The 23,053-nt window shown below is 39.2% G+C and overlaps 3 protein-coding genes across 10 annotated transcripts in view; 2 read left to right on the plus strand and 1 right to left on the minus strand.

The window, feature by feature from the left end:
• The window catches only part of LOC122569292 (E3 ubiquitin-protein ligase MYCBP2), a 263,946-nt gene extending 255,295 nt beyond the window's left edge, over positions 1 to 8,651 (plus strand). For 3 of the 4 annotated variants that reach the window (XM_043730116.1, XM_043730117.1, XM_043730118.1), the window contains exons 38-53: positions 103 to 168; positions 546 to 635; positions 975 to 1,204; positions 1,285 to 2,811; positions 2,895 to 3,066; positions 3,153 to 3,538; positions 3,694 to 3,823; positions 3,898 to 4,304; positions 4,369 to 4,483; positions 4,558 to 4,748; positions 4,812 to 5,240; positions 5,323 to 5,691; positions 5,762 to 5,986; positions 6,084 to 6,856; positions 6,964 to 7,334; positions 7,502 to 8,651. In XM_043730116.1, coding sequence (XP_043586051.1) covers positions 103 to 168; positions 546 to 635; positions 975 to 1,204; positions 1,285 to 2,811; positions 2,895 to 3,066; positions 3,153 to 3,538; positions 3,694 to 3,823; positions 3,898 to 4,304; positions 4,369 to 4,483; positions 4,558 to 4,748; positions 4,812 to 5,240; positions 5,323 to 5,691; positions 5,762 to 5,986; positions 6,084 to 6,856; positions 6,964 to 7,334; positions 7,502 to 7,617 — 5,597 coding nt within the window. In that variant the 3' untranslated portion in view covers positions 7,618 to 8,651. The remainder of the gene's footprint in view (positions 1 to 102; positions 169 to 545; positions 636 to 974; positions 1,205 to 1,284; positions 2,812 to 2,894; positions 3,067 to 3,152; positions 3,539 to 3,693; positions 3,824 to 3,897; positions 4,305 to 4,368; positions 4,484 to 4,557; positions 4,749 to 4,811; positions 5,241 to 5,322; positions 5,692 to 5,761; positions 5,987 to 6,083; positions 6,857 to 6,963; positions 7,335 to 7,501) is intronic. The other variant, XM_043730119.1, reaches the window with a different exon arrangement.
• Positions 1 to 8,884, minus strand: part of LOC122569295 — a 39,556-nt gene extending 30,672 nt beyond the window's left edge. Inside the window, exons 1-2 of the mRNA XM_043730126.1 lie at positions 8,743 to 8,884; positions 5,830 to 5,981 (exon numbers count right to left, since the gene is read on the minus strand). The gene's annotated coding sequence lies outside the window, so the exon portion shown is untranslated. The remainder of the gene's footprint in view (positions 1 to 5,829; positions 5,982 to 8,742) is intronic.
• Positions 8,840 to 23,053, plus strand: part of LOC122569293 (WD repeat-containing protein 47) — an 81,492-nt gene continuing 67,278 nt past the window's right edge. For 2 of the 5 annotated variants that reach the window (XM_043730120.1, XM_043730121.1), the window contains exon 1: positions 19,450 to 19,523. In XM_043730120.1, the coding sequence (XP_043586055.1) occupies positions 19,465 to 19,523 (59 nt within the window). In that variant the 5' untranslated portion in view covers positions 19,450 to 19,464. Of the gene's footprint in view, positions 8,953 to 14,315; positions 14,396 to 19,449; positions 19,524 to 21,582; positions 21,755 to 23,053 lie in introns of those variants that run through there. The other 3 variants (XM_043730124.1, XM_043730122.1, XM_043730123.1) reach the window with 3 other exon arrangements.

A 23,053-nucleotide genomic window follows, 5' to 3' on the forward strand; every position in this document is an offset into this window, starting at 1 on the left:
GATTAATACTATTCTAGTAAATGAACAAACGATCTTAGGATATAAATATATACAGATCTTTATCTCGGATTAGTTATAACAAAATAGTAATGTTGCTCTTAGCTGGGTCCAGTCGGCAGCCAGTTGGTTCTGGTAATTGCCTCTTCCCTCCTGCTACTCATGCACCAGGTACTCGCTCCTTTCCTATTCGACATAACCCTCGATCTGTACAGTTGACGATAGCGTATAGTGTTTAATGTTGTTCGGTACATGTATTATTTCGAACACCAATTACATATTCTTATTGAAAGAAATACGTAATAGCACCGTAGACTTCTCTTTTTATTGATGTACGAACATTATACGATTTAAATGCATGCAAATTACAGTATGTTGATTAATATATAAGATGAAATTGACCAATTGTTGCACGTACAAGTACACTTTTACCCCTTTTCAAGATAGAGAATCGAATAGTGCACATTAATAAAATACACAGACCCTAGTTTAGCACTAAATCATAACACGCTACATATGAATTCTACAACTAATAAAAAACTTGTCAGGTGGGAGAAGTTTGATAGGAGGGGGAGATAGTATCAGCAGCAGCCCTGTGCTGTGTGGCTCCCCCCGAAGTGTCGGTCTCTCCCCGTTAGGTAAGGATAACAACACACGTTAATACTCTATAACTTTACACTAACATAAGTCTAGTCGCATTGAAACGATTACTTTTCGAATCATGATCGCATATAATACATTATTCAGATAAATTCATTGCTCTTTCATTCATTTCACGACAAAGTCGCACGAAGTTACATTGCACGAATTTTTATGCGAATGTTATATCAAATCTGTTACATTTTTTTGTCATATCCATAGTTTCTGAAAAGCAAGGTGAGATAACGATATCCTTGCTAGAGGAAAGACTTATTAGTTTTAAATTTTGGAAGAAGCTAAAATTCTCGTCTACGAAAACTTCGTCTTTTCTTTTAAAGTTTCTGGTGGGCTGATAGACAGTATGACGTCACAGCGACGGGGATCAACACAAAGCGACACAAGTGCCTTGGTCAGTAGTTTAACGAGGGATCCTTCGCAATCTCCAAGTGCTGTTAGCACAACTGCCAATACTCGCGACCTCTCCCCAAGCCCGAGTTGTAGTTCTTTACACATGAGATCCGAGGGTAGTATAGCCAGTCCACCTGATACTCCAAAACAAGAATGCGGAGTAAGTAAACAAACATATGTTTACTATCCATATAAAGACCACGGTACAATAAAGATTATGAATGTTTGTTTTTGTTCAAGGATTCCCAAGAAAGTCCAAAGAAAGTTTCCCAAGCGCAGACGCAAACGAGTCCTGAGAGCGCGACTACAGCTATGAAAGGTCACTTTAGTATAGGTTCTACTGGACCAAAAGAAGGAGTGAAGTTAGTCAGAAGAGATCACACTAAAGTAGTGAAAACCAAAACGAAACGTACCATGTCCCCAACTAATACTCAACAAAGTACAAACACGAGTAGAACATTGAATTTAAGTAAAGATAAGGTGAAAGATGCCATCAGTCCATCCGTGGCCGAATGTTTGAGAGCGGTATTTGCAGCTTTCCTCTGGCACGAAGGAATCGTGCACGATGCAATGGCTTGCGCCAGTTTTCTTAAGTTTCATCCTAGTTTACCGAAGCAGGGCGCACTTGTTGTGACCAGGCAAACAGTGATACAATCGACGGATAAACAGAAGCAGGAACAGAAAGCCAGACAAAGACATTCGGTCGAAGTGATCAACGCTGGAAACTACTTGTATATACAACCGAGCACTGTAGAAGCTTTAACACGATCTGCCGCGAATGCTAATGCAAATAGAAATAGAAAGAAGCAGAAGACAGTCATTAAAGAAGAAGTACAAGAAAATGCGAAGTTGGATTCTTTGCCAGAATTTCAAACGGTCACGGTATTACCACCGGCACTGAAGAGCCTTGTGTTCTTGTGGGAGGAACTTAGTACCAATTGTCTTCAGACAATAGAACAACGCTCGGTATTGCCAAGTCCGATATCACAGATACAGACAATGAAACTGGGGAAACGACCAGAAAAGCGACCACGGGAAGATAAATTCAAGGAACGCGAAAAGAAAAACAGTAGAAAGAAGAAAGAATGGAAACCAGTTAGCAGAGGAAATGGACCTGAAGTATTAGGAGGAATAGAACGAGAAACAATCTGCGAATTATGTGGTCTGATGTTTCCTCATCCAGTGACGTATCACATGAAGATGATGCATCCCGGTTGCGGATGGCACGCAGGAGGAAAAGGCTACAACAGCGGAGGGAACTATTGCATCGGTTGGGCGGGGAATTGTGGTGACGGTGGAATTGGTGGAAGTTCGTGGTATCTCATCTGTGATACGTGTCGCGATAAATATCTACGAGCCCGAAAACTTAAGCTGGCAAAAAAGTTCTTGACTGGAATGACGAAGAAAAAAAGTGGTTCTATCAAGATCGTATCGCCAATTATTAGTCCTAGTGGAACTGAGACACATATAATCATGAAGAACAATGCTATGTTTCTCTTAGACTTGGCTAGCGCGTCCGGATTAAATATTCCAAAACAGCAGAGACGCCCTTCCCAGACATTGTCGTCTGTGGCAGAAAATTACAGCCCTCCGGAAGCAGCTGGGCCATTTCCACCGACTGGACCGTTTCAGTGTTTGCAAGCTTTAGGGGTTCATCATTCACAGAGTCACGATGAAAGATATTACGAGGAGACTTTAAGACGCCAAAATGGACAACAAACAGCGTACGATGGGAACAATGTCATGGCTAATACTACAAACGGAAGAGTAAGAAATTTTCTATTTTTTTTTTATCCAACTTTGTTTGAGGACTTGTTAACTCTTGACTGTATCTATATATTATTGTATAGCCATTGTCGGAATGCCCTTTGAGTGACAGCGACAGTGAAGGTGGTAAAGGTCGTGGAATATTCCACCGGTCTGTGTCGATGTCCACCGGTGCCCCTTGGACCAGAAATTCGAATGATGGTAGAGTCGTCGTGATGCGAAAACGAAACAATAGTAGTAGTGAAATGAATACTGGTATGTGAACAATCGAATGTTAATTACGGTTAGAGTTTTAATTTTAAGTTAGCAATAGTAAAAATATTTCCTTTTTTTTGTTGTAGACGCCGGGTCATCTCTTCTATGCTATCCTTCTGCCGCGCTACAGAAGTTAGTACCATCGGTGAATCAATCGGCAATTGTCTCAACGAGTCAAGAAGAAGTCACGAGTAATGATAAAATAGAAATCCTCATGAGACCGGTGATGTTGTTTGTCCTACAACAACACAATTTACAACATTTACAACATGCAATGAAGCAAGCGCTAAGACATGCTGCTTGCAGAGTTTATGCGATGCAAGCATTAAACTGGCTACTAAGGAGTGTAACACAACCTATTTGCCTCCATGATTTATTATGGTGGTTTGTTGCGTCTCTGACACCCACAGTATCGTCTGACATTCCAGATGCGAACGATGAAGATAACAAAACCGATAAAAAGGATGACCATGTAAGCGTACCAACGCAATAATTAAATTCTATATTATAACATTTTCGTAGTTTCTATGCCGTATACTGGAACTTTTGAGAAACTACCAAACTCATTGTGAGCTTAATTCGCTAACTTCTTTCATAAACATAAATAAACTTCTAGCAATTTTTTAGGAAATGATCGGAGTATGTGAACACCCTCTAAGCGATCTTGTCATAGCAGGTGAATCTGTTAATCCATTACCAACCGTATTTCATACTTTGTTGCAAACTATAGCAGACTTGATGCTTTTACCACCACCTGGTATGTCTTTCATATTATCTATAGAATTGCTGTTCTCTATAGAAGATAGACAATTTTAATGGATTAATTTTTAGGTTCTCCTTTACAACAAGCTGCTATTCGATGTTGGGGCATTAAATTCACACCCGCGGATCACATGTTTCTTCATAGAAGTCACGTTTTTAGTAACATTAGTAAAATACTTTCGAGATCCGAGGAAGAAGAAGATCTTACAGTGAGCATGCATGAAAGCCATCAATCGATTCATTCTCAACAAGTTAATAGCTGCGTGGAAGTTTTGAAAGATTTAACGAGTGGTGTGGAAATAAAAGCCTCGAGTAGACAAGCTATGATCGGTAGCTTGACGGATAATTCGACGGAAACTTTCTGGGAATCTGGTGATGAAGATCGGAACAAAACTAAGACGATTACCATCATTTGTGGTGCTCATTCTCTCCCTCGAATGGTGTACATACATATCGATAATTGTCGTGACTTAACGGTAAGTTAATGATGAACTTTAACTTTTCCACTATGTCTTCATACTCATTATACTTATGTTACAGCACAAAGTGTCTAGTATTACATTTCAGTCAGGTAATAATGTAGATGAAATGGTCAAATTGAGAACTGAAGAAATTGAAAGTCGATCTGCCGGTTGGATTAGTTGTCCAGTTATTGGTAACATCATATTATATATTTTTAATTACAATATGAGTCTTTTATTGTAAATATTATTGTCGTATTTCTTGCAGATCCACGTCACGTTATCGTTGGTCTTAAACTGAAGGGTCCTGATAATTCCTTGCGAGTACGGCAAATACGAATCCTAGGCGAAATTGAAGGGGAATCTTTGAAAATTGGAAAACAGTTGAATACACAAACGATTCAACAAAGAAATTGTGAAGCAGAAACATTAAAAGTGTTCCGCTTAATTACTTCTCAAGTACGTTAATTATACACTATTCTTGGTCTAACTTACGTATTTTTAATATGTTTCATTTGTCAGGTATTCGGCAAGCTTATACAAGGTGAACAAGCACAACAGCAAATGGATAATACGGAAGGTAGTAACGAAGACTTGGATGATAGCAACGATCTTCGCGAGCACATGGTTGGAATTTTGTTCAGCAGAAATAATTTGACGCATTTACAAAAACAAGTCTGTACACATATTGTTCAAGCTATTCAAAAAGAGACTATTCGTCTGAGAGAAGAATGGGAGGTGTTATTATGTTCTCCAACTCCTGCTAATAGTTTGTTGAGTGATAACAGTGATTTGCCTAAAGCAGCGGATACCTATTGCTTTGAAATGTTATCTATGGTGCTAGCTTTAAGTGGTAGTTCCGTAGGACAGTATTATCTGTCACACCAGTATGGATTGTTGAAAGATTTGTTGAGTTTGTTACATACTGGGTCAGCAAGAGTACAACGCCAAGTATGTATTTTACTTTTTTTAAGTTCCTACCTATATTTATATTTAAATTCTGATTTTTAATATTATATTTTTAATCATTTAGGTAACATCTTTGTTGAAGAGAATTTTACCAGAAATTAAGCCAGAAATATTAGCTAATGTTGTTAGTGTCAAACAATTGCCACCCACAGATTTTAGTATTGTATCGGCGGCAAATAATGGTTTACCGCAAACTACTGAATTTGATGAACATTCCCCAGGGATTCTCGATGTTTTCTTAAGTTGCATTGCTAAAGCATTGACTGTTCAAGTTAAAGTAAAAGGGAAAGAAAATGGAAAAGCTTTGCAAACTGCTTCATTAGCTACTAGTATTCATCCCAAAAGTCAAGTTGGAGCAAGATGGTGGTTAAGAGGGTGTATGACTCGAAAATTAGCAGAAGTGATTATTCAACTTTTGAAAGATATGGCGTCGGTACGTATTAATTGATTAAAAATTGTGAGATATTTATACTTTATTAATTATATTATATATATTTTTGCAGGGAAAATTATCAGAAGCTTGGGCATCTGTAACTAAAGCAGCGATAGCAGAAAATATTCTAAATCTCACCAGATTGGATGAAAAAAGTCGTGACCCGGCAGAATGTCTCAAAACTCCAACTTTGTGGCTCGCCCTTTCTTCTTTGTGTGTATTGGATTCTGATCACGTTGAAAGATTATCTTCTGGTCAATGGAGAGGTGCCGAAGGACAACCACCACCACCTAGAGTGAGAATATTAAACTAATTTTTAAGAGGTTTATTATACATATGCATATATTTTGATATATCCAATTAAAAAAATTTTTTATATGTTTTTTATTTAGCCAAAATGTAGTAATCACGACGATGGTGAAACAACAGCAATCATCCAATGCAACGTTTGCGGAAACTTATGTGCAGAGTGTGATAGAATTTTGCATTTACATAGGAGAACACGAATGCATATAAGACAAGTTTGCAAAGAAGAAGAAGAAGCGATACGCGTAGACCTTCACGAGGGCTGTGGTCGAACAAAATTATTTTGGATTTTAGCTCTAGCCGACAGTAGAACGTTAAAAGCATTGGTAGAGTTCCGTGATGGTTCATCAAGGAAACCTATTGGCGCTACATCTGGAATGTGCAGATTTTGTGGTACTACTGGTAATACAGGGCTGTTAGCGGTAGGAAATATTTGTGCAGATCATGACTGTCAAGAGCACGGTAAAAATGCGTGCAGCAAAGTACACGTGTGTGGACATATTTGTGGAGGTGTTCGAAACGAGAATATTTGTCTACCTTGTCTACACAGATGCCTACCAGGCACTGATCTGAAACAAGATGCTGACGACATGTGTATGATTTGCTTTACCGAAGCTTTATCTGCTGCGCCTGCGATTCAGTTACAATGTGGGCACGTATTCCATTTGCATTGCTGTAGGCATGTTTTAATGAAGAGATGGGTGGGACCTAGGATAACTTTCGGATTCTCTCTTTGTCCAATTTGTAAAGTTCCGATGGAACATCCTACTTTGGCGGATCAATTGGCTAGTATAAAAGAACTCTATGAAGATGTCAGAAGAAAGGCCTTAATGAGATTAGAATACGAAGGGTTGCATAAGTATGTACAAATTTATACTGAATATTAGATAATATTAGAAGAATATTATATTTGGATATTAAAACGTATAGGGGATTACATGTCTACACGATTATTAATTGTTACAGGACCGAAGCAGCATTTGGAGCAGGTGGAAGATATCACCAAGATCCTGCTGCATACGCAATGGAGCGCTATGCATATTATGTCTGTTATAAATGTCAGAAGGCCTATTACGGTGGTGAAGCACGATGCGATGCACAAGTAGGCGGAGAAACGTTCGATCCCACAGAATTAGTGTGTGGAGGTTGCAGCGACGTGGCAAGGGCTCAGATGTGTCCGAAGCACGGAGCAGACTTCCTAGAGTATAAGTGTCGTTATTGTTGCTCGGTGGCAGTCTTCTTTTGCTTTGGAACTACACACTTCTGTAACCCCTGCCACGACGACTTTCAACGAGTCACCACCATTCCAAAGAGCGATTTGCCTTCGTGCCCTGCAGGTAGATTTCTCCTTCTAATTTTACCCCTTAATTTTATTTACGATATGTTTTTGAAATTATACTATACAAATTATTAATAGAAAAGGATATAAAATATAAATTTATTATACATAATGTTATTATATAATTTATGTCATATATAGATATTTTCCAATTTTTATTATTAGGACCTAAAGCAAAACAACTCGAGGGGGACGAATGTCCATTACACGTGAAACATCCACCGACTGGAGAAGAATTTGCTCTCGGCTGTGGCATTTGCCGCAACGCGCATACTTTCTAAAAATCTTTAAAATCTATGATCTACAAAATCTATCTATTAACATATTTGATATGGGACATAGCTCTTATACGAGCTACATTCGGCACGATAGGAGTGACTCTTAAAACTTTGTTGAGTCTTATCGATGCAGTATATATTAATATGACTAAACGGATATATAGTTCGATATAACCATTCTCATAATTATGAATATGTGTATCGAAGTGCTATGTGTACATTGATTTTTAAGAATTCTTATAACGATCGCAAAAGTGGAATTGATGCAATATAATGATGCAAGAGGAATCAAACAGACAAAACTGAATCTAGCTACAATTATAAGTGATAATCTGGTGATGCGTGAAACTATATTTGTTAAGTATTACGTAAGTCGTTTTTATTGGTAATTATTGAGATAGAAATTACTGAAACGCATAGGCGCGGAAGAAATTTTGTGCGTATATTAAACTTCCATGCAAAGCTAACAAAAAAAAAAAAAAAAAAACGGAAAACTTGCACACGTGCATAAGTCATACAAAGTGTAGTGATTTTTTGGTAAAGTATTCTAGCTATAAGTGTTTAAAATAATATATATATATATAAATACCTAATATAATTCTCTACGCCACATAAGAAATATTTAATTATTATCTGCAATGATCCTAATGAATTATGTATGTAGGTAAATTATGTATGTGAAAGAAGTGTGTTATTTAAAAATGAGAATTCAATTGTGAAGAATACGTAAATGAAATAAAAAAAAAATCGAAATTTGAATGAATAATTATTATCCGTGGTATACGGAATGAACTAATTGTACTACATTTGCACTATTATGCAATATAGTCATGAAATATGTATTTATCATGGTTTCCATTTTCTTGTTTGTTTTTATATTTTTTCAAACGTGTACTACAATAGATCGTGTACTATAAAACTTTTGCTGTTATTTATTTATCGGTATAACACTTTGTATTATATGCGCTATTTGCGAGATGATAGTATCATTGTGTATATTCATATACAAATAAAACGTGTGGACGGCAATTAACATATAAAGCGTCGATTATTGTTACTTGTGCTTTGATTTAGTGCAGATTAGACGAAAGTAATGATCGTGAAGAAAAGTATCAGTTTATTACTCACCTCTAATTTCATGACGAACATAACGACCGTTATTCGAATATGGCGTCAGAACAGTTCGAGAATCAAAATCTGCGCACTTTTCGACTGCCGACTGATCGATCCAAGATGGCGATGAGCAACAGCGCCACGGTACGGCAGTTTGCCTTAAGCAGTGCGAGGTGTAACGTGTGTGTGTGCGCGCGATCCTGACGTTTTTCGCCTTGATCAGCGGTAAGTAGCCTTTATTTGCGAGTCGTGCAACAATAGTTATATAATTCCTGAACCTCGTCAGTTATGTATACTCACCCATTGAACGGCCTTTGGCGGGAAATTGCTTTCTTGGTGGGAAACGATCGGGCAACTGCTTGGTTGGAGATGATCTCCTACGCACGTTCGTGCCACCCTGCTAGCATTACTGTCAATTCGCTCTGTTTATTTTTACCACGAATTGAAGCCAATTACAAGCCGAGCGATAGTCTAATTGAACGAAATTACACAAGTTCCTCGTTTAAAAGGGAATCTTCCAGTCAAGATTTACATGAATTTAAACACACCGATCGATTCTTTATGAAAGTCTTTATAAAAAGCAACAGACAGATCAAATGCGTGCAGACAATGTTCTTATGCGCGTAGATTGCTCTATTGACTCACGTTCCCGGAATATTTCTTCGAAATTAGATTGTGAGGACATAGAATTCCTGCCAAGTTGTCGTCTGCTGTGTCGATACTTAACCTCACTTTGCTCACTTAATACGATGTGCTGTCAAGTTATAGACGCTTTCGAGGCTAAGTGGTCCTTGAATTCGGATAGTCGATAATGTATAGATACGATGCCTTTCAGTTTCATCGTCTAGCGTTGGATACAATAGAACTTTACTTCGAAATTCATACTTAACGGGCATTTTCTAAATTCTACCAAAAATATTCGTATTTGCTCTTTATCGATATCATGAAAGCCATAGAGTCAGACGGTGTGTGCTAAACTTTAATATGAACCACCGCGTGCTATGAATGATTAAAATCAATGTCGCAACCATAATGCCTGCGATAAATTATTGTTTTGTGTGGAGGGTACTGGAAGAGCATACTGAAAAGCACGCTTTATTTCGCATGCGACTCGACTATCGATAAAAGAATAATGGGTCGAATGGCGAGGGTTCTGGTCTCTGCAGTTTGAACGTGCTCATGCTTTAATACGTTATGACACGATCTGACGCGTTCGTAACGAATCAGCCGGTTGTCAGAACTACCGGCTGAGTAAGATTGCGACCATGGCATTCCAATGGGAAATACGCTTTGCGGGAATCGTTTAGATTCACGTGAAACTGGTTTTAAACACGTGCGTACCACGCGGTCTAATGCATTTCACGCATCTCACGCATTCGAGCACGCGCCTGTCGCTCACGGTGAATCGTTCTACGCACACAATCATTTGAGAAAGTACACTTTGTCGGCGACAATGAATGACTCGTTCTCGTCTGTTTCCGTTTTCTCTGGAAATGGCATTACTCGCGCCGGTGAGCTAGTTGGAGATCAACCTCCGTGGCAGGTTATTTTATAGCATTTCATTGCTTTTCTTTCACGTGATATATGTATACATATATATTTATTACATCATATTTAATATGTTTCAATATTTGTTTCTTCCATATAACTCATGTATGTATAGTTCATTCAGTTTCACATTGGTTATTACGTCCTTTATGATCGAATGAAAGTGCTGTTGCGAAAAGTATCGCGTTTACATTCGCGTTCAATTAATCCCGACCCATGTTTAGTGAAATCCGAATAATACTACTGGTCAATGCCTAGCGCAACAGTAATTTCTATGATTACCACGCTGTTTGGGGCTCCATCGTGATTGAAGTAACATCACCGGTACCCCGGAAAACCAGTTTCAGCGAGAGATCACCATGTCCCGTTATTTTTACTGAATCGTATGCATTGCGTCAGTGCCATATGTCGCAGCCGATATCTGCACTATGTGCCCAAAGGTTTACGTATACTTTCTACGATTTTCACCGAAATGGGCTTTAAATTCGGGCATTACTAAACACGGCTGTTATGTCTTTCAACTTTTCTGATGTATGCATTCAGATTGAGTATTACTAGTTTTTTTTTATCAACTATTACTAGTATTTATCGAACACTTTCTTTCCTTAATTTCTTTACGAAATACTTGCATGAATAAACTAGAAAATATGTGCATATTTATTAGACATGCTACAAATGATGTCTCTATTTTTTCTCTTATTGTCTTTAAAGTTTTGCACATCTTCCGGCTACATTATAAATTGCTCATTATTATTCTATTTTAAATGCTTACGTAATAAATGAAGGCAGAAGCAAGCGTGTTTAGTTATTCCGTAATTAATTAAATTACTTCATACATGTCATAAACCACGTTGCTTTCGTCGCCATTTCTTAGATCAAATTCTAGCACTCTAAAATTAGTCTACCGCAATTCTACACAAGAATATTCTCTTTGCACATCACGTTTCACATGCACATCACATATATCGTCCTTACCTTCAAGATTAAAGTCCATCTTAATTAAACACTTCCTATACTCCTCCTGTAACGGCTTAGATCTATGAGCTTGCGTGTTTGTCTAACCGCACTATGCATATATTCAGCTCCATTCGATCTGATAGACAAACATTTTCCCCATCGTATAATTTTCATTTCTAATTAGAAACTTCCGTGACTCGAATTATCGCGATTGGATCCACCGTGAAATTCTCTGTTAGACTGACAATCTGGAAGCTTCGTCTTTATCATTGATTTAATCGTATATTTCGATCAGTGATGCCAATTAACGATGCTTTTTCCTGCAAGTTTTATTTCTCCATGGGACGGCACATATTTGTAGCTTCAAAAGCATGGTTGGTTTCTTTCGGAATTTTCACCGTGAACGTGCTTTCTTCCCTTTATCTTCTGCTTGTCGCGTTAGAAAGTTGAAAACGCTACTAATGGGTCGGTAGACACTTCCAGTGCATTAATTGGACGCATGTCGCTCACAGCGATGAATGGCTCGAGATAAACGAGTGATTACAAGAAAAAGTGGTACAAGTGACGAAGTATATGGTTTGAGGAAAATATAGATAAAATGGATCAATATTAAGGCACGTTATTATTTTAGTATTTAGTCATGAAAGCTTGTGGAAATTGGTACTAAAAACTTTCTATTATTTTTCAAATGATTCGTTGGTATATACTGATGAAGAATCGACAAAATTATTGCAGAAATATAATTAATTCTCGTTAAAAAAATTAAGTAATGTTTTATCGCTGAGAAATAAATGAAATACATGTCTAGATCTAATGGTGGATTTTAGCTAAAATAAGTTGATACGTGAATTAAAACAAAATCTGGTATCTGTATGGTATGATATGTGTGGAATCTCTGGTTATATTGCAGTATTTCTTATTGTATATATATTATTATATATTAATGAGTATATTTTTGGAGAAGCATTTGAAAAATTACAATAGCCAAATAAAAACAATTGAAATTTAAAGAAATCCAGTTCGAAGTTAGAATTATTATTAATAATATTTCGACCACGAATTCCTCGAGAAGAAACACAACATTTCAGAATATTTTTATTTTAGAAACAAAGTGAGAATAGAAAAAGTAAGCAGTTACAGAAGCCGAATTTCAACGAGGAACGAGTTCGGCAAAATGACTTTCGATCGCGAATTAATTCCGTTCTCGGTCCGCTGAAGAGAGAGTTAACCTCATGGTTAACGGATTTGGTAGGCAGGTTATATCGGTAGACTATACGAGGATTCGATTGAAGTCGTATCACTCGTCAGGATCGCAGACGTGTATTTAAATCTTGAGTTTCATCGTATTCAGACTGTGACAGCGCACGGTATATTGTAATTGCGTTAAAGCTGCGTCAACGCGTGCGCTCTCATTACTGAGATTAACGATGTTTTAATTGCGCTGGGAGGTATTTAAGATTGCGTCCGCCAGTCTGGTCTCTTTCCGATGAGCTTAATTGCCCTTTTCTGCCTCACACTCTCTCATCTTCTATTCTGTCGATCTTCGCGTGTATGCAAGATTCTAACTTTCAGAGAAACTAGGCGACGTATGTACGTGGAAAATCGTTGAAAAAGCAAACGAGCGTGATGATCGATAATTTACAACGAGCATGCGGATAATTAGCTTAGCTTCGAAGGGGAATAAAAAATATCCTACAAGCGTAGAATTTGATAAGAGATCCGATAACCATATGTGTTCTCTCGAACGTAAAAAATTCGCGACACTCGAATGCCAGCACGGATCTGCGCAACTCTCGGATTTTTATATTTGTTACCATCTCGAACCGGTTGCGACCGACACAACGACGTCGTACGAGCCGCGATCGTGACCCGCGAGCTGTGTCCCCGAGCATCGGTGGCCAAGACATCGCGAGCCAAGATCAAGGCCGTAGATGCCGGTCGCGATGAAACTCTCCGGCGATTCGTGGGGCGAGCGTAAAATTCGCGTGGACACGGGCCGGAGCGGTCACGAGCGTGTGCACGCCGTGTATCCGCTAGACAGACAGAGAGAGAAAGCGCGCAGATTCGCTCACGCGTGCACACAGGTGCGTGGAGCCAAGGTGAATGCGCCTTGAACGCCGCTGAGCACCTTCAGTCGTATCTTCTTCCTCTTCACATCAACACTGCAGACGGTGTATCGCCGGCTTTGCGCGCTCGCGTGCCGTGTTTCCGAGACGTCGTTGCTCGTTTCACGAATCACCCTTTGATCAGGCCAGCCACCGAGAACGCTCCTGTTTACCAAATCTGTCGAGCAACCAAAAGTGGGATCGGAGAGGAAAAGAGACGTATGGCGAACTGCTCCACGAAACCGTGATTCAGCTTCGATCGTTCTTCGTTTTATATTTAGAGGGATCGACGTTTTTGTAATACGCGGAATGTTCGCGTGACTCGAAGATTCTCAGCAAACGCGAGGCAAACGGACACAGAAACGATAAAGGTTCAATGTGCGAATCGTCGACCGTATGACTTTATCGAGATCGTACGATACGAAGTATTTGATCGAGTTCGATACGAGTGAGCTTTAGACGGCAGTGTCGATGAAAATGTTCGCGAAACGTCGTGTATTCCTGTGAGACGAGTATCTCGGGTTGTTAGAAGTTTCGTGACGGCCAGAGAAGTATGTGTAGTTCGTAACTGACCTAGCTTGATGAATATCGAGTGACGAGTTGATTCGTTGAGGCGCTGACGAATGTCGGCTCTTGACTCGCTATTAGCGTATCCTTTCGCTCGCTGTTAATTAAAAGCGTCGTTAGCCCTTTGCCACCAACTGACTACACGAACTTCCCTGTAAACGTGTCTCGAAAATGATGATTGATAAAGCTTTCGAACGGTGAAGTCTGCTAGTGTTTTTGCATTGCAAATTGAAAACGAGTATCGAAGAGTGGACAGGAACTGTTTGAATGCCTTTTTCCTCGTATGGTGTTTCATTGGTCTATGAAGCAGCAATTTTTTCATTAGAAGTGATGGTGGATGCTGTTTATTAGTGTTCCGGTTTGAGAACAAGATTTTCGAAATAGAAACACTTGGTCAACGACGAGATATGGGAGAGAAGCTCTACCATGGTCGTCGTGGCTTCGTCGGCGATTACTGTGGTTGAGGATTTTTCCAAAGACACCTTGGGAAGGTACAATATGGTCATATATTTCATATGAAATGTCTTAACTAAACTCTGCAAACGTAAACAGTATTTAATTTTCTTTTACTCTTTATGCACTCTATAATTCGTTTTACAATTAATATTAACACAGCAGTCTTTATGTCTTTTAGTGAAGCTTTCAAAAAATACACGGAAATGTTCGATACTGTTAGAAACATCAGCGTAGCCGACATAATCGTTCGTATTACCATAGAACCGTAACGCACGGATGTTTTCAGTTAAGGGTTAAAGTCCTGCTCGAGTTACGCGGAATTACACTAATGTCCCCCTTTACCCCGATAGGTGCACGAAATCTAACGGACACGACGATCAGACTAAAAAAGCCGCACTTAACGTTACGCGAGGTTCTGCGGTCGGAGCTGCACTGCAAGAAACAACGTTATTTCACGGTATTGTTGCCGCGTCGCGCGAACAATTTCTTTCGAATGACTTCGAGGTGACCGTCTAACCATTCTAACCGATCTAAACTTATCGTCGATAGAAAAACGAAGTTGAATCGTACGCGTGCCTCGACTCCAGAGCATTCCATTTCACGCGAAATTGTTTTTATTGCGCGTTTTATCGTCGAAATTCAAACGACAGGAAGCAACGTGGACGAATGTTTTTTAGGTCGGTGAAATTCAACGATCTTTCGTTTCTCCATCGTGGATAAACCAGCATGCTATTCCCTGGTACAACGATCGAAAGTATACTCGATCGCGCTCTTTAGTCACGATCTCACCTGAAATCGTGCAGACGAAGGTCGCCACGAACTTGGCCTTCCACGTTCAAATCGTTCGTTCGTTCGTTTGTCCGTTCTTTCGTTCGTTTGTCCGTTCTTTCGTTCGTTTGTTCGTTCTTTCGTTCTCGCGCGTATGCACGCTCGTGTTCCTCATTTATCGGTCTGTCGCTCAACCAAGAAGCACGGAGCCGATAGCGACTCCGAAACATCGATCGCGGCGCCGACGCGCCAGTTGATTCGACCTTCCAAGTGCTGTTGCCTGTTTCTTTAATTGTCTGCCTCTTTCGAAATCGATGAGTAACGGTGTATACGAAACAGTAATCTGTCGATTTTTCTTTCGAGCTCGATTACTCCACGGGAGTTTACATATTGCATCAAACGCGTCATTTGTCACTGAAAATCCATTTGGTACGCGAGAACGTTTGAGCACTCGTTAAGGCGCCTAGTCGCTAGTGAACAGTTCAAAAACATTGTTTGCGCACAGCGTTTGCAAGATGTTTGCAAATATTTTTGTATCCACACTACGCGATATCACTGTGTTTCGCAAACATGTTTGCGAACTGTATGCAGTCAGGTGGTAAATAGACGACGAACTGCTCTTGAACTATGGTTATAGTGGATGTGTTTTTTTAGCGAACTGTCGTTTTGACGAATGAAAATGTCTGTTAGTCATAAAGTCACGTTAAAGTCAGAAAATCGAGGAAAATGTACTTATCATCTTCATATATTTCAGTTCATGCCACTTCGTCGGAAAAAGCATCCAGCGTAACCATAATCTTATCCTCCACGATTTTCGTCGAGACCACTGGTTGCTAAGAGCCAGAAGGGGAGAATTATTTGTTCAATACGAATCGCGCTGATACGCATGTTTACGCAAAATCGATGTACGCGAAGCCCAGCGACGAAGAATCATTGATACAACGCAGACTTAACGATTACGAGCAGGTTAATAGCAATGTTGGATGTGCTCGACAATTTCTCGATTCTTGGCGTTTATCATAATTTAACTGGGTCTGCTAAAACTAGTTTGTACACTTTTGGTTTGAACTATTTAAATATCATTTGCTAAATGAAGAAATTAAGGAATCATTCAATCGTATGAAAAGGTATTTGTTGATTTTGGTATGCGTACTTGCTTATTGACTTTATTTTATGTGTCGTGAAACGTGAATAAATCTTAGCTGTTGATACGCGATAACTTGTCGAAGCTTACGAATGCCGTATATCTTGATGCGAAAATGAAACTTTCAGATACTTCATTGTTATGAGTCTTTGTTAGATTAATTGAAGAAGTTTGACATTAAGCGAATTTCTAAGTTTTGAAGACTGAGAGTTGCGTAAGCAACTTTCAGTCGTAGTTTCGAGGAAGTTTCTATATAGCCGGAAATTTCTAAATCGTAAAAAGTTTTATGATATACCTGGTTCCTTTTCATCTGAGTTATATCGGCTTACAATGCAAAGTAAAAGAAAAAGGAATCGGAAGTGATACAGGTATAACGATTACCCTGCAACCTATTAATATTCTGTGCCATATCCGGCACAGAAACGGTTTCCTGTCCGCTTGTCTTCTCCCATCCGTTTCCACGATTTTCCATTGATGGAAACATGATTTGCTGCATGTACGCTTTGATATTGAAGGGAGGAAATGTCGAAGATGGGAAGGAACGTGTGAACGTGTTGGAGAAACACACAGTCAATTAAAGGAAGTACACAGCCCGGAACGAACGTTGCTCTGCGAATCGTCGCAGTTCTTGGTTACATCCGCGCGAAGCCGAATTTACAGTGTCTTCTTTCGCTTTAATCTCCTTATAGGAACTCGAAAAGTAAATTGGATCGAACAATGGATAATAAATGTTTGCGCAGAAATGTCTGACATAATCGCGTAATAAGACTTTTAAACAGATATCGTTTCGATTTCAGTAATTAGCTTGAACTTCTCGTTCCTGGGTTTTGTTCGAGTGGTAAATGAACGTAGAAACATCTTTCATCTCCCTCCTTTGTTTTCATTGTTAACACGTTCGATTCGATTTCTCCGACTGATTCAATATCTCCCATTCAGAATAGAGTGCATAAAGGACGAGGAATATAGTCTCTTCTCGCCTCGTTGATTAATATTTCCAATAGAATTTCTCCATTGAATATTTCGAAACCGTCGAGACTTTTTATCCAGAAATTTCTCTCTGCAACTTGTTCGGCTAATTGCTGTTTATCACGTGCGTATTTCATCGAATCTGCCTTATTCTTAAATCGTTCAGACAACCATCGAGGAAGTTCCAGATGCGTTCGAGAAATTGGTTCGAGGGAAGCCCCCTCTGTTTATTAATCGACTGCCTCGTACGTTTCACTTTCACCGTAAAACTGCCGCCGACAGCTGGTCGCAAATAATTTCCGTGCCCTCGTGCATCCATAATCGCGCGGATGTCGTTTAAAAGCGTACAAACGCCGGCTATAAAGAGGCCACGAGTGTAGTCGAGCGAATCGTGTACGAGAACGTTATTACTTTCTACCTTTGCTCCTTCTTCGATGTGAAACATTCCGTAAAAGTTGTATTGAAGGTGGAATTTCGAGGAAAGAATACAAGACGTGAAACGCAAACGTATATACCTCTAAGTTGCTTACATAGAAGTTGACCGTGAGCAATAAAGTTCAATGCGTAGGTGAAGGTCAAAGAAGGGTCAGAGAGATTGGGTATACTATATGAGAAACGTGTTATGCTTCGCGATACTGCTTCTTAGAGTTTTCAGGAACGCAATATAAGATTTATAATATCATGGAACGTTGTTTAAGGAAATATGAGATTATATTTATCGCGATGTTGATAACGCGACGCAAGTCACACCCGAGCTACGTCGGTAGCTAATATGTTCATGGGAGGCTGTTAGAATATCCCGTCTTTTCACGGGATGAAGGGCGAAACGCTTCGAGAGACGGTCGAGAGAACATTTCAGCAGTAAATTCGTCGACATTGGTAAACTTGGTTTTCCGAATGCAGAGCTTGCAGTGAATAAGTAATACTAAAAATCCTGTAAATCGATAGCCAGTGTCTCTGTCATCTTGAGCGAGAAGCGTATACAAGAAGAGCATGTATACTGAATTAGCCGAGTGCATAATGCAATAACCTCTTATAACGATACGTAGATATTATTTAATCACAGAGACTAAACAAGCGTTTAACATGAATTATTAGTCACAGAGACTAAATACGTCCGCAGTCCCAGAGTCTCTGCGACTAGATAATACACACGGACGAAATACAATACACAGATTAAGTTTCTAGGAAACGTAGAACGGAGTTCGAAATTATCTCTTCAATTTATCATGTTTTAAACGTTGAGCGCTCTCGTAAGTATCACCGATGGTGAGCTACGTAAGCTTTATTTTCATTCTAGATTCACCAAAAAGTCGATGGTTCCGCTGCTGTGACCTCTGCTCGTGAGTTATTTAAGTCTCTACCGTTACATCGAGTAGGAAATGGCTGCACTGTGGTTTTCGGACGGCTTCAGATTTTGTTCGTCTTTGCTTGGTGGAACTTTTGTTAGTTAGTTCTCAGCTGTTATTACGTTTTCTTGTATCTGGTGCTCGTTGTTTAATCACTCTTCTCTCGGATGAACGACACACGAAGAGATTAAAATCCGTGAAACGAAAGTCGACGATAGTAAATATTTTTTTGGTGTTCGGTCGCCATGAATGGCGAGCATGAATAAAACATACTTGTCATTTGGAGACAAAGGGGTGGGGGATGGTTGGAGAGGAAGTCGATACGTTTTCAGGACACGTATTTTATACACCAAATAATCTGATTTTCTACGATCAGACATGAAACTTCGTGGAGTATACGGAGCCAACCCTCTTCCGTAGATCTCGCGTGTCTTCATTTATGCAAGATACCCGGCTTCTTTCTCCTTTTCTCCTTTAACCTTGAAAATATTATCGCAGTATCATATTTTCTTCTTTAACCTCGAAAATATTATCGCAGTATCATATTTTCTTCTTTATTACCGGAGATTATAGTAACAAACAGCAATTGCATGATAATTCGAATGTACTTGGTGATTCCTCGTTTGATGGTGATTGATACGCTATACATCACGCTGTGAATGAAATTGCGAATAGTATCGATCGTGAGTCGAGTCAGGTCATGTTTTATCGTTGCTCTTTATTTACTGTCACAAGATTCCCTGAGAGTAAAATTTCGAAGTAATGGAATTTCGACGTTTCTTTTCAGAGACGTTATTTATATCGAATGAGGCTGCAATTCCTTGATGATGGTCGCCGTTTGTGTACCGCAGGAATGTGCGGTTACATAGAATGCAAAATGATCGCCTACCACCATTTAATCCTCTTTCAGAGCGAAAACTTGCGGGGCTACGTGGCGTATGTACGAATTAGCATACGACGTTATTTCATACGTCAAACCGTGTAATTCTATTGTTCATCGTAAACGTAATACCACAGGAGAAATTGGCTCGCATCGTCATTCATATTTATTAACGCATCGCAACTGATGTTGGTAAACTTGTTATCATTTTGCAATTTGTATCTACACTGTTAGTAGCAAACTCGCAAAAATATTTGCACACATACCATAGAAAATCTTTATGTGCAAATAATGCTATATAGAATATTTTGAAATTGCATTAGCACTGTAACGAGACACGTAATACTCACGTTCATAGAAGGTGTCTATAAATGTTCGCGTACTTTCGTGATTATGTGCACACTTACCTTATCTGTACTTTGCGTAACATTAGTGTCTGATAATCGTGAACGTTCCAATTAACTGATTAATATAATTAACAATTTGTAAATGCTCGTTTTTACAAGATGTTAAATCTATCATCTACGCCTTGTACGCTTTTTGACTTTATATGTATCATAATTGAACCATGAAAGTCGTGGCGTAAAAAATTGGCTGGTTCGCGATTAGGTGATTACGATTATCGTAATTATCGTGGAGAGAACGGATGGATTCTGCTTACTACGTTATATGCTAATCGAAGTGTCAAGGAACAGTGCGTGCCGAGTACTTCCGCCAGATAAGTAGTTGGCGTGGTCGAGTAGATGAAATAGCGAGCGAGGGGTAGTCGTTTAATTGAATCTCCTTTCTTCGAGAGTACACGCTTCTTCGTTGACCCTTTTGTTACTTGAACAATAGGATTAAGACACGAACTCTCCCTATTGCGAAACAATATTCCGAGGAAAAGGTTTCGTTCAAACATATTTCAAGGCTCCGATAAGTTTAGCGCAACTATACCGTTTGCATTATATGTTACAGTATATAATTGGAGCAGGAACGTGTAATATGCTTGGAAAAGAAAAAAGGCTATGATATAATAGACTTTTATTCTTTAAATTAATTTCAGTTGCGGTAGAGTTGCGGGATAACAAGATTTACGTGTTAAATTATTCGATTCGCCTGGAAACTTTTGATCTTGATCAAAATCCTGCGTGTAGTTCCTATGTTCTTTTTATATTCAAAAGTGGTAAGATCTGTACGGTTTCGTTTACGCGGTAAATTAGTAGTCACGAAGGAAAATTAATCTCGAAATTATAGATAAAAAGCGCTGGGATTATTTATTTATGAAGTTTTTAATGAACAGGACGAAGTTAATTGTTATTACTCGCTTATGAATTATTTATTATCTTTTTAATAGGAGTTAAGTTATATCTCTTTTATTTCGTTTCCTTATATCGAGTATAAGTAAAGTTTACGTATTTTTCACGTATAACTTTCATTTCAATATAAATTTGTCTCTCATCAAATTACTCTCTACCATTAATTACATTTCCTTTTCTCGTTCAATATGGACCAGGGTACTCCAAGAATTCTCCAGTGACGTAATCGAGACATTTTTTATCCTTCACCTAGACCATGCCAGACTCTCTAGAGATCGATTCTGTTCTGTACCATCCTTCCATATAGTATACTTGTTCCACGTTGCGTGGGCTGCTTCTGTTTAAACTTTAATACGAAAGTATCAGCTCTTACACGTCTGCTATTTTGTTTTTTAATTGAAACAGAAAATTGTGATTTTACAGGCTGGAATAAAAAGGTCATTATCTAAATATTGGAATCTTGATGAAATCTCAACTCATTTCAAAATTGGAAATTAAATAAAAGTAAATAAATTTCAACACTTTTTCAAATACTAATGTAATAAAAATTCCAAAAATTCATAAAAATTTGTTACGTGTATTTCCTTACTTCAAATAGATTTATCGTTATGAAACTCCGGTTCGTTCGAAACATTTGTTCGAGGAGCTCGAATAGTCCACAAAGCGGTCGATCACAGCATTGCGATTCAGCAGTTTCGAATTTCGAGATAGCATTCATCTTCCGCGAGGCATTTCGACGCGTGCGACGGTCTGCGTATAGACGCGCGTTTCGTAGATATAGGCGCCGTCGCAGAAGCGATTCGACGCCAGGCGTCGAGTCAGTGTTTCTTGCGACGTCGTTCGTGCAGTTCAGCCACGTGCTTCCGGTTCTGTGCTTCCGTTCGCCGTAAGATTTCGCGTGCGATTGTGATGCGTGTTCCACTGAGTCGTCCGACCTCCTTACGTGTTACGTGAATGTCCACAACGTGCAAGCAGACGATCAAGAGGAAGTAAATACGTAGTTTCTTTGTACAAGCCAATCCCAGTAGTTTGTTTCCAACATTTATCTTCCGATGAAATTTAATTTCACATTGAATCACGTCATTTCATAATCAAACATTGGATATTTGAGTTATAAATTGATATATTATACAAATTTGTTTCGTCCAAGATTAACAGGTTTTATCTTATGATTTGCATTGTTGCAAGATTGTAGGTTTAATATCAATCGAATGAATTAATAAATCACTTGGGTATCTCTGATAACGAAAGATCACAGATAACAACAACGGTAGTCGTATCTCGACTAATATTATGATTTCCGTACGCGAAACGACAAAGTATCACGAGATCTATTCTCTGCCTAGACGAGACGATGTAAGGTTAATTTGTTTTAATGAAGGCTAGTTTCTGCGAAACACCGCGTGAATTGTTCTACTCTACATAGCAAGTGTTATGTGTTAACTCTATCCTCGCAGGTTCCAGCGATTTTTATGCAGTCGTTCTACCATTTTCTAGATCGAGATATGGGCTTCCTATGTGGGTGGAGCGCAGGGCTTTTTTTCGCCCTAATGTGGGATACGCATAATTTACACGGCGAACCGCGAAATCTGCTTTCCACCCTTGCGATCCGCTTACATAATCACGTGCTTTGCACAAATCATTCAAACTGGTCGCGAAAAGCTGTTTCCGGCACGTATTATCGACCGTATTAGGGAACGATCCGGCCGTGAAACGGTGGAAAGATCGTACAGGGGATGCGAACCGACAGATTGGATTTCCAGGGGCACGAGCGTCGCGGTTTGTATGCCTTCGTTGATACATGCGTTGCTGTTACTAACGCGTCGCTCCCCAGCGTACGATAACGTTCCAACGATGTGCCGTGTAAATTCGCTTGTACCCATTTTGTATAAAATTTTCCCGAATTGTTGCGTCACTCCGGAAATTTGTCAACGTCACGGCCCGCCTGAAAAATTAAATTAACACGCATCGACCGGTGGTTACGATGGTTGTGGCTTGAAACGTGCAAAATATAAAATATTTTGTAAGCTAAAACGAGAACAAAAAGTTATCGTCAACTATTTTAACGAACAAAACTTCTTTATTCGGTGTAAAATATTACGTGTTCGTTGGGGGTGCCCTAAAACGCTTTCTAAAAAGGCTAGTACAGATGAACGGTCGACGAGACATCGTGCTTTTTCGCGATGGCGGTAATTTACGAGTCTGGAGGTTTATCGGAGGACCTCCTAAGCTGAGCTTCATCCTCTCTGTTCAATTTTCCACACGACTATAGAGAGCGACGGTTTGAT

The sequence above is a fragment of the Bombus pyrosoma genome, linkage group LG7 (assembly GCF_014825855.1).
Source record: "Bombus pyrosoma isolate SC7728 linkage group LG7, ASM1482585v1, whole genome shotgun sequence".
Lineage (NCBI taxonomy): Eukaryota > Metazoa > Arthropoda > Insecta > Hymenoptera > Apidae > Bombus > Bombus pyrosoma.